A 13,517-nucleotide genomic window follows, 5' to 3' on the forward strand; every position below is an offset into this window, starting at 1 on the left:
TGCCAAGAGTAATCGTCGCTCCTGTCGCAGGTGGCAGTATCGGGGAAGTAATCAGAGGTGTTGGGAGTGGGCGTGAGTATTTCTGGCAGCTCCAAACTGGGAGGGTTGAAGGAAAGGGGTGAGGAGGGGGAGAGGAATAAATTGGGAGGCAAGGAGGACAGAGAAGGGTGCTGGGTGGAGGAGGATGAGGCAGATTTAACAGAAGGCGGGGTCGCTGCCCCTGGGAAAGCCAGAGGGTTTGTGACGAAGCCTAGAGGAGATGGATGAGAGTTGAGTGATGATTGCGACGAGCGATATGGATGCAGGGAATCGGGGTCTCTACGGGATAATGAGGGAGAAAGGGACGAATCGAGAGATGAGAGATTTAGGTCCACGCCTGTCGTGGGCAAATGCACGGAGGGCAAAGATGATGGAGCGACTGTCTCCGAGATTTCAGGAGGAAAACTCTGGCTGGGGGTCGAAGGTGATGGTGGGAGGCGGAGGGCCGACTCTCTATTAACAGAGTCAAGGAACTGTGACGTTGCCGTGGCCTCTGGCCGATTGAAAGGACCAGCTACGAGGTCCTCTCCTGGCGACGGATTTCCTCTAGAAATGGATTTGTCGCGATCGGCCGTGTTCCCCTCGGTATCGTCATCGGCCGAGACCCAGGGAGGCTCCTGGAACGGTTGACTGCATATGCCATCAGGTGCGCCTTCCAATTTCCCTTCCTGCGAGCAAGTGTCCCCAGATCGCACTTCACGGTCCGTTGGCGATTTCCCATACACTAAATCGCTGGGAATGGCAATGGCCTCCTCTTTAATTCCAACAGCTCCTTCCTGTGCAACAGGTTTAATCGAACTTCCAGTTTCCCTCTGCAAATTTTCCTCGTTTTCCAGCCGGGCGTCACCGACGTAATCCACATATTGCCACGACTCGACCAAGGACTCCTTGCATTCTTCTGCGGGTATGCCTTGCCCTCCAAATGACCCCAGGTCACTGCCCACACCAGGCTCGTCTTTCACCTGAGATTCAAACGGTAAATCACCCATAACACCACTTTCCATACCTTTCAAAGTTTGACATCTGCTCAGTGCGTTGGTTAGGTCACTCATCTCTTTGTCAATTTCGAACGAAACGTCTTTCTCTTCCTCCTTAGTTCTCATTCCTCTAAAGATCTCGTCTAAAATATCACACTCGATTGAACCAACGTCCAACACCTTGTTGTCGTAACACCCACCTGCGAAATCAGCCACAAGTTTCTCCCCTTTTCCTATTGAAGCGAGTACACCCAAATCACCGATATCACTTGCGTTAGTGGCTAGATTAATGGGCGAATCAGACCTAAGCATCGGCCCGGCAGGCTTTTTGCAGTCTGTCTCGCCCTCCCGAGTAGCAATTCCAGCAGCCCGCAACTCCTCGAGAAACCTGTCAAAGTTCGAATCCATATCCGTGCTGTCACTTTCGCCGAGGAGCGGATGTGACACGGGACTGGATTCCTGGGACACCTTGATGGTTACGGCAGCATTGTTCGGGGTATCTCGGGGGGCATCTGGTCTGGCGTTACTGCCCTCCCCTTCGCCATTAAGATAGACAGACGTAGATTTCGCGTCCCACTCGCCGTTGACATAAATGAAACGAGAACCGGAGCTGGAAGGCTTGTTGTGGTGGAAGTCCTCTTGGCTGCCGTCGGATGAGCAATCCGAATCTTTCGGGACTTCCGGTTGAGCACTGGTTGCCTCAGGAAGGTGTGGCAACAGGTTAATGACAGATTTTTCCCTGCCGCCGCTGCTGCTGCTGCTGCTACAGCCCCCTTCTTCGGTAAGATCGCCGTTGTTGCTAATATACGTGCTGGAGGAACTTTGAGGATGATTAACAGCACCTATATTAGATTTATTAGTTGGCTGAGGAGGCATCACGTTGATCGAGACCGTTGGGGAAAAAACTGGCGTGATCGCACCACTGTTATCTCCATCACTGGTTACGTCTTGTTCATGACATCGATCCGTTTGGACCCGTTCTTTGCCCTTTTTATATTCGCTAGCGGTTTCATTTAGGGAGTTATCGTTTAAAAACGACCACGCCAACCCACCTTTGACACTACTGTTACCTTCCGGGGCATTGCCAATGATGCCCGACTTCGCTTTGCTATCATTAAGTTTAACAGAGCTTTCTACGTCCACATTATCTAACACTTTATCACTTTTCACACTTCTAAGGAGACCTCCGTCAACAACATCACTTTGATTAACGGGGTCATCCGTCGACAGAAAGAAGACTCCGTCGCTGTCCAGTAAGTTATCGTCGACTTCTCTGTCGCTGGCAATGCTGAAGGTGTCATCCGTTGGCTCGTCATAAATGAAGGAAAAATATTCGTCCACGACTTTCCCTTCGTCCAAGCCAACATCTACGGCACTTGCCATAGTCGCTTACGGTACACGACAATTGCTTCACTATCGAGACATTACACCGACACCTGACACTCAACTAACTCTGACTGCTTCCATGAACTGGCGTTGGTCATTCCAGACCCGTAAAACTATTGTACGAAAAGCAAAAAGTTTTCTCCTTAAACAAAAATCATCTGCATTATTTATACTACGCTAATTTTTTAAATCATATTATTAACTCATAATGACAAAATACGCGTCATACACTCATCTACAAAGTTAATATACAAACCAAGTCCATTTTTTTACTCTTACGTCTGGCATATACCTGCCGGGATGTAACCTTACGAGACAGTTGCCAGTGATTGAATTGGAATTCCTGTCGGTATGGGTAACTCTTAAAAGATCTGTGACTTAATCGGTATTTTCTACACAACTGATGTAGATTTCAGAAGGATTTAAAATCATATACAGTAATGAAGTAAAACCTAAAATTTTATCACAAAAATAATAAAGAATCTCTCGGATGTATGTAACAGTAACTCGGTTGCCCCAGGTTACGGCCAGCACGTGGGATAAAACATTCTCAACACCGAATCTGTTTTTGGAGAGAGGAACAGCTTCCAAAGGTGCGTTGCTGCACAACACTTGTCGCAAATGTAACGTATGATGATTCCTATTCGGTTGCGTCCATTTCCCGACAGGTGTGAACGAGCTCAAAGTAAACTTCGGCGCATGAAAATTATCATTAGGAATGAACGAGAGAGGATAACCTCTCCGTTTTTGTAAATTCCTCCTTCATTACTTGTCAGGTTTGCTAATCGAGATATAGTCTTTGTCCTTGTTCAGACTACAAAGACCCGTCCACTTAGAGAGGGAGGGATATACAGTATACTGAACATCAAGCATACAACCGATGACAGGATTCTTCTAGAAATAAACTTTTTTTTGACGTTCAGAATTTTTATGAATAATGCTTTTGTTCTTCGAATCCTTCCTCGCAGGTAAACGGTAACCTTAAATTTTTTAACCTTAAATTTTTCCTCTTTTCACCGGATAAAAATCAAAGGAAATCTAATTACATGGACTTGTGTAATGTTAAATAAAGGCGTGCCTCCATACACAATTATTATTAATAATATTGAAGTGGATATGTATGGGCTATACAAGACTTGACAATCGATGTTTACATAACATATAAAATTAGTGAGTGTTTTTATCAAAGAGCTATTTCCAGTCTGGCCTCTGAGACCAAAATTCGGTAACTTCCCTGTCTTACTACATGACCAGACCACATTAACACAACAGACCTTATTAATGCTCTCATCCATGCATTTTTATCTATCACAATTTCTGCGCATGCGTGTGCATTTGGACTATAAAATGTTGATTAAGCACCCCGTTATACAGCATTTATAATTAGAACCCACAGCAATGATGATACAAAGCAATATACCAACAAAAAATTTGTCATTAAACAAAGTGGAGTATCTATAAAATTTATTTTCTTGAACCCATGGGCCACGGTCTTTAAAATACAAAGCAGTTTGCCGTTGTGGTTAGTCCTAGAAGTCGCCAGGTCATTGAACCAGTAAGAGTCTTCGTTCATGTTTGGACCAAGAAGTTGCCGGCCAGACAATACTAGCGTCTCGCTAAGCAAGAGCCAGTGAAGGCACGAAAAGTAGTACTAGTGACATTTGCAATTTAGGTGGTATTTCTAGTAGGCTACCATTATTCAAAATAGGCACAGACCGGTATGTTTCCCCAGAACCGGATATCGAGAAAAAAAAAAAGCGAACTTAATGGAACGATTATAAATGAACGTCACAATCAATTTCATTGGCGTTAAAATCAACTGACTTTGTATCAAGACCTCCTAAGGTCTATGACATAAAGTCCTGAAGCTGACGGCCGTCAGCCGACTGACTAGTCAGCAGCCAAGGTCAGAAAAGGAAGCCTGGGTGGGAGCCGAACACCTGCGTTACAGAGCAGTCTATGTGTTCACCATGTAGGAATAAAACATGGTCTAGAACTAGACCGTGGAATAACCTAACAGTTGATAATCATACTTCACACGATATGGACTCTTCAAACATGGGTCTAAAGAGCAAGTGTCCGTGATAAGAGACCCAGATTCATTAATTGCAAGTTCTGGCGTTACGCCCACCCGGATCACTGAATGGGGGAGTGAATTCTCACAGAAGAAGAAGAGGAGCCAGTGTTACCACAAAACCAGCTTGTTCTAACTGCAGCCGTCTCCGATTTTTATAAGCGATGGTTTTCCTTTTTCAAAAGCGGTTCTTGATACGCTTCGTACCAGGCGATGCAGTGCAACGTTACTGGAAATCCCGATTAGCTTTATTACGGCCATGACCACAGGAATAGGTTACGAAATAAAGCAACGAAATTCAGCTCGGTTCGACTGTCTAGACTCATCTCACTCAAACCCGTTTTCCACGGAACAAGCATGATTTCTTTCATAACATCCACGAGGAAGAACTATTGGCATAGTTGATGTCAAGGTAATGCTAAATATGTTTAGATACTATTATTATTATTATTATTATTATTATTATTATTATTATTATCCTCTCTGTGTAGGGAATTAATGTCGATCGACACTCTCAACCTTACAAGTACTGTCTCAGTATGGAAACTTGAGTCTCTCTCTCTCTCTCTCTCTCTCTCTCTCTCTCTCTCTCTCTCTCTCTCTCTCAATTTTCTGTCGTGTTCGTTACTACCGAAGGCTGAATGTCGTTCCAATTTTCTCCTTACCCTTGACAGTAGGAAATGTCATACTACAAAGCGAATAATTTTGAAAAGTAAACTCAGATAATATATAACATAATATATAACAGAGAGAGAGAGAGAAAGGGGAGAGGGGTTAAAGTTAACTGTTAATATCATGAAGATACATAATTAGCACACAAATTAAATAAAGCAAAACACTCATATATATATATATATATATATATATATATATATATATATATATATATATATATATATATATATGTATATATATATATATGTGTGTGTGTGTGTGTGTGTGTGTGTTTGATTTTAAATCACGAAAAAGGTAAAAACGTGATGTAGCTTTGTTCATATATATATATATATATATATATATATATATATATATATATGCATACATATATATAGAAGTAGCGCTAGTAAACGTGACAAACATAACTTACGGAATATGTCATGACCGAAAAAGACACTTCGATGATGTGTTACTAAACTGACTGGTTCTATCCAGAGTTGACAAACTGAAAAAAAAGTCCCAACGGAAAATGCAGGAAGACTAAATGAATCTATGCATATAGATTTGTATGTATATATATATATATATATATATATATATATATATATATATATATTTATATACATACATTATATATAAATATATACAGGCACACACACATACATACATACATACATACATAAACACAAAAATATATATATATATATATATATATATATATATATATATATATATATATATATATATAAAGGAATAGTTTACTACTTTCGAAAAACATTGCTAGTCCGTCTTATTACATTGTCATATTTTATGATATAATTATAGTCACGCGGCTTTTGCCACCCACACCCACAACCACACACACACACACACACACGCATGCACACACACACACATATATATATATATATATGCAACCTGTTAGTCAGTCAACTGGAGTGGGTAGCAGTCGCGAAGGGAGAACGGAACGAGGAAACATAACCCTAAAATAACCCTAAACGATGTATGAAATGAGAAGTATGCCAAAAAATGTATATAATCCCTCACGCAAAAAAAAACCATCGCTGTCGAAACTGCTCTCATACCTGAAGGTTGTAGAGAGTGAGGGTTTAAGGTCAGAATGTCCCTCAGCCATTTGCCGACCTGAAGAAATAACAAAGAAATCAAGAATTTGTTAAGGTGGGATATCAAATACGTCTTCATTAATTCTGGTATTCAGGTCAGAATTCTTGACTTACTGGAATATAATTATATACCATTGTTAGGTCGACTGTCATTGGGGGGTCGGTAGAGCTCTCGGCTAGCACGCTGTTGGCCCAGCGCGGCGTCCGACTCTCCGAGCGGCCAATGAAGAACTAGAGGAATTTATTTCTGGTGATAGAAATTCATTTCTCGTCATAATGTGGTTCGGATTCCACAATAAGCTGTAGGTCCCGTTGCTAGGTAACCAGTTGGTTCTTAGCCACGTAAAATAAATCTAATCCTTCGGGCCAGCCCTAGGAGAGCTGTTAATCAGCTCAGTGGTCTGGTTAAGCTAAGATAATCAAAAATGTCGGCTGTCTTTGAAATAATCAGTATTGTAATTGTAATTAGGCTAATTATTTCTTAAAGAAGTAGGCTGATAATCCATTTTATACAGTCGCCCCTTATATTATCAGTCACCTCTTGAAGGAATAACATAGCTCTAAATGCCAATGTCATATATTTCTTCAGGAACTTGCAAACTACTTTAAACTGGAATGAAATTACTGTTTCAGTCATGTCTCATTCTCGCTGTGATCTCTACAACGCAAGCAGAAAATATAACTATTTACTCAATTTATCTATGAAAATGTGACGCTTTCTCCACTATCCAGCCGTTATCAAAGTCGACAGAAAAAGCATCGTTGGTCAACTCAACGAGTCTTTGATACTAAAAGGTTATCGAGCTCGCCTTTCCAGCCTCCGTGACTGTGGTGATGACGCGGTCGAAATTCGGCTTGTAGGGGCCATCTCTGGGCATGGCCACGCCGATCCTGAGGGGGAGAAAGCACTGGTCCGTGAAGTTGGTGGCGATGGTGTATTGAATTGAACTGAATACAGAATTTAGGCCAAAGGCCAAGCACTGAGACCAATGAGGTCATTCAGCGCTGAAACTGAAATTGCCAGTAAAAGGTTTTCAAGGTGTAATAGGAGGAAAACCTCGCAGATGCACTATGAATCAGTTGTTAGGAGAGGGTGGAAAGTAAGATGGAAGAAAAAGAATATGAGAGGAGGCACAGTAAAAGGAACGAAAGAGGTTGCAGCTAGGGGCCGAAGGCACGCTGCAAAGAACCTTAAGTAATGCCTACAGTGCACCGCTTGGCGGTGGTGTACTCCAAGAACTGGCGGTTTTCCATCATGGCGTACCTAGGACAGAAATCATTTAGGGGGATAGTGCCTAGGTACTACTTGAGATATTTTGCAGCGTTCCTTTGGCCCCTAGCTGCAACCCCTTTCATTCCTTTTACTGCACCTCTGTTTATATTCTCTTTCTTCCGTCTTACTTTCCACCCTCTCCTAACAATCGTTTCGCAATGCAACTGCGAGGTTTTCCTCCTGTTACCCCTTTCAAACCTTTTTGCTCTCAATTTTCCTTTCAGCGTTGAAAGACATCATAAGACCCAGCGTTTGGCCTAAATTTTATATAACATTCCATTACCAGGACAGAAGTGGTACGATTTTAGAGATTCCAAAGACCATAAACTTACAAATTAATACTCCCACTGAGATCCAGAAATAAGAGTTCCTCGGCCATCTTGTTTTTATTTTTTTCTAGAAACTGCCGGGTTTCAATCATGGCGCCGAAAGGGTCGAGAATTGAGCGCTCAAGATTTCAAAGATCACAAATGCACAAAATCATAGTTTTAAAAGTGGCAACCCTTGATAGAGGCATTAAGTCCAATGAGAGTACCTTTCGCTTCGGGGAGAGACACCCCCTTCTGATTTATGCTTTTAAGAGGATTGTTGTGACACTGAAAACCCATAAGGCTGACCTTTATTAATTTAAAAGCAGCAATAAGGTTTCGTGGACGGGGGGAAATTAGTTTATTCAAAGCTAATTAGAAACCATACGATTTTCCCGCAAGTGGATTGGATTAAGGCTTTGAGAAGGAGAGAATAGAGAGGAGAGAGAGAGAGAGAGAGAGAGATCTGCATACTCCTCTAATTGGAAAATATGATTCTGAATAACGAAGAATCCCGTTAGGCAACCATACCTAAAATCACGTCGGACAAACTGACGCAAAAATAAAATAAATAAAAAATCCAAATTTTTTCAAATTAAAAAACAATAAAAATAACAAACGCGGTGCATTCATTGCCTTCTGAACTGCTTTCGTAACTATTGCGTGCGGCCTCAGGGCCATGACCTCGTTATCGAGTGTGATTTCCGCCGACCTGGCTACCGACCCGGTGACGAACGCGTGGTGCCCCAGATAATGGAGGGATTTCCTGAAGGATCCAGACAGGATCAGGGCACGAGTGTCCGCTGGCTGAGAGAAACAACACGTGAATAAATAAATAAATAAATAAATAAATAAATAAATAAGTATATAAATAAAAAATGATAAACAAAAATAAATAAATAACATGGAACTTTTACATGGAATTTTTAGAATTTCTTAATTTTTGCTCAATAACAACAACAACAATAATAATAATAATAATAATAATAATAATAATAATATCTTTTTAACTTTAACGTACTCACGCATCTTTCATAAATGTAATCGTTTAAAGATCACATTAACAAGAGGGTATGCCCCATCGTTCTGCCTGCAATGTCCTTTACAGTAATAATAATAATAATAATACTAATAATAATAATAATAATAATAATAAGCGGATGTTAACTTTAACGAACTCACTTATCCTTCATAAATGTAATCGTTTACAGATCACATTAACAAGTGGGTATGCCCCATTTTCTTTTTTTTTTCTCACTATCTTTATGAACGGAAATACTCCATAATTCAGTAAAATAAGTTATCACATCATCAGCTAAAATGATGTAAGAAGAGCAGGTCCTGAAAGGTCTGGTTCTAGTAGTGTTTGGCAACACGGGTCCCTCCCCCTCAGACCTGTCCAAAGTTACGACCATGAGGAGCAGACCCACAGACACTGCGAACTTCGTGGTTTCTGGGGCCATACCATACTCTGCGGGTCGTAGATCAAATACAGGCCACGTCTGGACAGGAAACTCTAAAAGAAGGTGGTAGATTTACCGAGGGGGGGGGGACAAAACTGGATGTAAGTCCTTTCCTAATGCTTCTTCCACAAATGTCCAGACTGAGTTATCTAATAATACTCTGATCCATTCTTTCATCTGAGCTAATCTGTTTACAACTGCTTATCTCCACATTTGTCACTTTTATTTTTCTTACGTCACGTTTGGGCTCATATAAAATCAGTTCACCTCAGTAGCTTCAACCATTTTCTTTCATTTGCAATCAACGCCCGTGCTTCATTTCCATGTCAACTGGTTACATTCTTTAATCAGTCATGTAATATATCAGTGCTCCACCTCCCTTGTTTTCATGTGCCCTTGCAAATTTTGTGAAAATCGTTAGGCCTACTCGTTTTTTGCAGTTTCTCTTCACTATCCCCCAATCAACCATGTATTTTCCGCAAACAACTGCAATTTCATTTATTTATCGCATAATTTTGCGCTTACATCTTCTATACCTCTTTGACTGTATGTCACTAAGCACAAATCGTACATGAATGGAATATTAACGGCACTCTTGTGGGTTTCCTTTAAATAACTATTATTAAAAGGAAATGTACTACGGATTTTTATAAATGAATTCAAATCAAGCGTATTCTAGTTATTATACCAAGTAGCAATTAACGTTACCTAAAGAATAAAGAAAAAATGATTCACGGTATAGCTGACAACAGCTGCTACACTGTAAATCTCCGAAACCAAGAGCCATCTGCTGTCCAGTTGCTCCAGCTGGTAGCCTTCCTATAAATAGCAATAACCATTGCAATAACCTGAGTCAATGAGAAACGGAGCATAACATATTAATATTCAAACAATATTAACGCAATCCTCACAAACAAGCACGTATTCCATTTCTGTAGAGTCACGGTGACAGTGCGCTACATATGGGCGTACCCTACGTACCATAATAAGCAAGGATTACTCAGTTCTTTACCTTACTAAGTGCTACTAAACAAACACAGCTAAGACTGTTTAGCCAGGGCCATGCACAGAAGCACATTTTTCTGTTAATGGCTGCTGAAAAACAATAATGTCAGGCGCAGTATTAGACTACGCCTAGGACATGTACCAGCCACTGAAGAGCCAGATCTCAACACTAGCAATTATTAGCGAACCGTCGGCACTGAAGCATGATTCGCGCGTAGTATTAAATTTGCATTGTATAACACTAAGTTTTTCTCCAACGATTATTTACAAACTGTAACTTTTGCAGCTAGGCTAGGCCTATGAGATGTAGCCCATTGTGGTCGAGACAAATAAAAAATACCAGTTTTGCTTAGAGCACAAAGTTCGAAATAATAAACATTACTTATTCTATGGTAGTATTTCCATTACTCTGTTAAAAGCATGAAGGACATGTATGAAGGAAGAAAAGGCCATACTTCAGTAGCAAAAGGTTCAGCACGTCACATTGTGCCAAGATCTGTACGTGACACTTCCTAAACATATTGAATTCACGACGATATCTGAACTGAAAAACTACTTGGGTTAATGTTGATTAAACACCTTACCTGACACACTTCGCTGTTTTAGTTTTCACGGGAAAAATACGGCCTTGGAAACTTTCCAGATTTGATGTAAGAACCATTTCCCCTCTGTAACACTCTACGCCATGACATGTAGGCAGCCAACGAGGTTTTTGCTTCATTGTTTACGTTTCTCGGCTCTGTTTATAGTCCTTGGAAATGAGTGCTTCCGTTTCTGCAATGAAATTGCAGTGAACGAAGTGTTAAAATAAGTTCGTTTACAAATTTTATTTTATTTTTTTTTGTGAAATGTTTGTTATAGTGGTGCTCGTGCACAGTGTAGTGTTGCTGTTTCAGGCGCTTGTTTTCATTCAATGTTCAGTTCATGTTATCCAAAGTTCATTTGTTTACAAAAGTCTCCTCCAAGCTCCAACGAAGTGACACTGTAATTGAGGGACCAGTGTTGTATGTTGACATTTATCTCTAAATGTAAAGCGTTTTCTGTGATGACGCTTTAGCTGATGCTGAGTGTAGCCTGTGTTACTGACGAGGTTTTTAGTCGAGCAATAGTTTGTTTAAACTTTTTTTTCTACCCGGTTTTCCCGAAAGCTTAGGCCTATTCCGACTGATTTTATTTTTGTGACCCTGGCCTGCAGTCGTTCAAAAGTTGTACATATACCGTCAGTAATTTACAAAATTCTCCATTTATAGACTATTTATCAAACCTGATTTCTATAAACAAGGCGCTGGAGATCGGAAGATTATATCAATGGTGTTGATAATTATGTCCTATCACCCATCACTCAAGTGTTTCTGCCTGCGTTGCATACCCTAAAGTCGAAATAAGTGACAATAGATATTGCACTTAGAGCTGTTATTAGTTTACAATATAACGTTTTTCCCCACGATGCTACTCTGAACTCATAATTAAGGCACCAGCATTTGATCCCCGAGACGAACCAGGGAGCAGCCGGTATTGGTAAAATTCCGTGAGTGAGTACCCACAATAGAGTTTTTGCCAGAGAATTATTTTTAAGGTAGCTCCCTTGGTGTTGCAAATGACTGGTCTATATTTCGTTCGCCATCCGCTCACTTCGTTGCATTGCTATCCCACCATTCCATGACCCCGAAAATTCAACAAACTAGGCCTATGGATTTCCGGCTAAAGGTCAATAAAAAAATCATTCAGAAAATGAAAATTCGTAGCAGAGAGACACGGTAACAGCAGAGGTACATGATAACCTAACCTAACACCTTACCTGAACTTGAACGCTGTAAATCACGGAGTGATTTTAACTCGTAAATTTGCGAATGTCTAGCTACAGCAATAATTTGGGGGGAAAATGGCAGGAGAAAGTATTCTTAAAATGTTCCTGAATACCTATTCCATTAACGCTGTTATATCAAGAATTCACGGGATGTAATAACGGTATTTAATCTCTGTTTGGACGAAGTACCGTAAAAGCCTTTATGCATTTTTTGCCAACGTAAGCAGTGACTGGTTTATCTGGATCATTAGTCAAGTCGTACGTTGGGTAAAAAAAAATAAGGCCTAAAGAAAAAGTCTTACCTCGGAGGGCCTCTAATACGTGAGCCTCATCTGTTATAGTAAACCTTTCTCCTCAAAGACAAATAAGGAGAGGGCAAGGCTAATACTGTAGTGGGCGTAGTAATCAATATTTACGACATGTAACCCGTTCCGTGCATTACAAATTTCAGGTAATTGAAGGCAGTTCTATAGAATAGGAACAGCGGAGTTTCAGCCTATGAAGCACGGTAACTAATAATTTAATTTTTTAATGTCAAGCAAAAATAGAAGAGTAAATTTGAACTATTTGTAGCCTACAGTATATCTAAAAATGTAATGTACGTTTTCTTTATATGACGTGTCTCAAATGGAGATTTATTACCGAAATATTCGCTGATATTCCAGTTCATACATACCACTAAGTTGACGATGAATAAATTGAGGTATCGGTTTTTCTGGCAGTCGAGAATAGGTCCCGGTATTAAAAAAAAAAATCAGTATTTGTTTCGTAGATTTTGAAAAACATACTGAAAACGTGATTTTTTTCATGAAGTTCCCCATAACTCTGTAGATATTTCTAATTTGCATGCTGCAATCGTTGCAAAGTATTGGTTGATGAGTTGTGATCCATTCGAAGTTATGACTCGTGTGATGCAGGGTGGGGCTCTGGGGTGGGGTTCTCCCGCCTTTTCCATTTCTTTGGTTATACAATTTTGTTATTCAGAGTTGTTGCAGACACAAGTTTATACGATTTTGTTATTCAGAGTTGTTGCAGACACAAGTGCGTTCGTTAATTGTAAAGAAAGATCTTGACTGGGCCAGAAACATTGTATTGATATGCAGAAGTTTTGAAAAAATGCAACTGATAATAGTTCATAGAGGAAGGACAATCACTCGTAAAAGCAATAAAGTGATAAAACAGCCTTTGAAGTTGGAGAAATCTCAACATTTTTTCTTATTTGTCTACTATCCGGTAGCTACAATTCACGAGATGTCGTACAGTACCAATATATATAAAAAATAGTCCCATTTTTATAGACCAATAAATGATATCACGAATACCGCGAATCGAAAGGGACTTACCAGCCGCGGGTAAGCATAGTAGTACGTACAGTATCTTGTATGTAAAGGATTTCAAAACAAT

The 13,517-nt window shown here is 40.3% G+C and overlaps 2 protein-coding genes across 5 annotated transcripts in view; one reads left to right on the plus strand and one right to left on the minus strand.

Annotated features, from left to right (window-relative positions):
• The window catches only part of bdg (bedraggled), a 165,417-nt gene extending 162,939 nt beyond the window's left edge, over window positions 1–2,478 (minus strand). The window contains exon 1 of the mRNA XM_067117526.1: window positions 1–2,478. This exon is cut by the window's left edge and continues 450 nt beyond it. Within this exon, the coding sequence (XP_066973627.1) occupies window positions 1–2,399 (2,399 nt within the window). The 5' untranslated portion in view covers window positions 2,400–2,478.
• An 8,504-nt stretch (window positions 2,479–10,982) lies between these two features.
• LOC136846626 (ionotropic receptor 21a-like) overlaps window positions 10,983–13,517 on the plus strand; it is a 54,606-nt gene continuing 52,071 nt past the window's right edge. The window contains exon 1 of one of the 4 annotated variants that reach the window (XM_067117531.1): window positions 10,983–11,014. In XM_067117531.1, the coding sequence (XP_066973632.1) occupies window positions 10,992–11,014 (23 nt within the window). In that variant the 5' untranslated portion in view covers window positions 10,983–10,991. Of the gene's footprint in view, window positions 11,118–11,259; window positions 11,835–13,517 lie in introns of those variants that run through there. The other 3 variants (XM_067117532.1, XM_067117533.1, XM_067117534.1) reach the window with 3 other exon arrangements.

Source organism: Macrobrachium rosenbergii, chromosome 15, assembly GCF_040412425.1.
Source record: "Macrobrachium rosenbergii isolate ZJJX-2024 chromosome 15, ASM4041242v1, whole genome shotgun sequence".
Taxonomy (NCBI): domain Eukaryota; kingdom Metazoa; phylum Arthropoda; class Malacostraca; order Decapoda; family Palaemonidae; genus Macrobrachium; species Macrobrachium rosenbergii.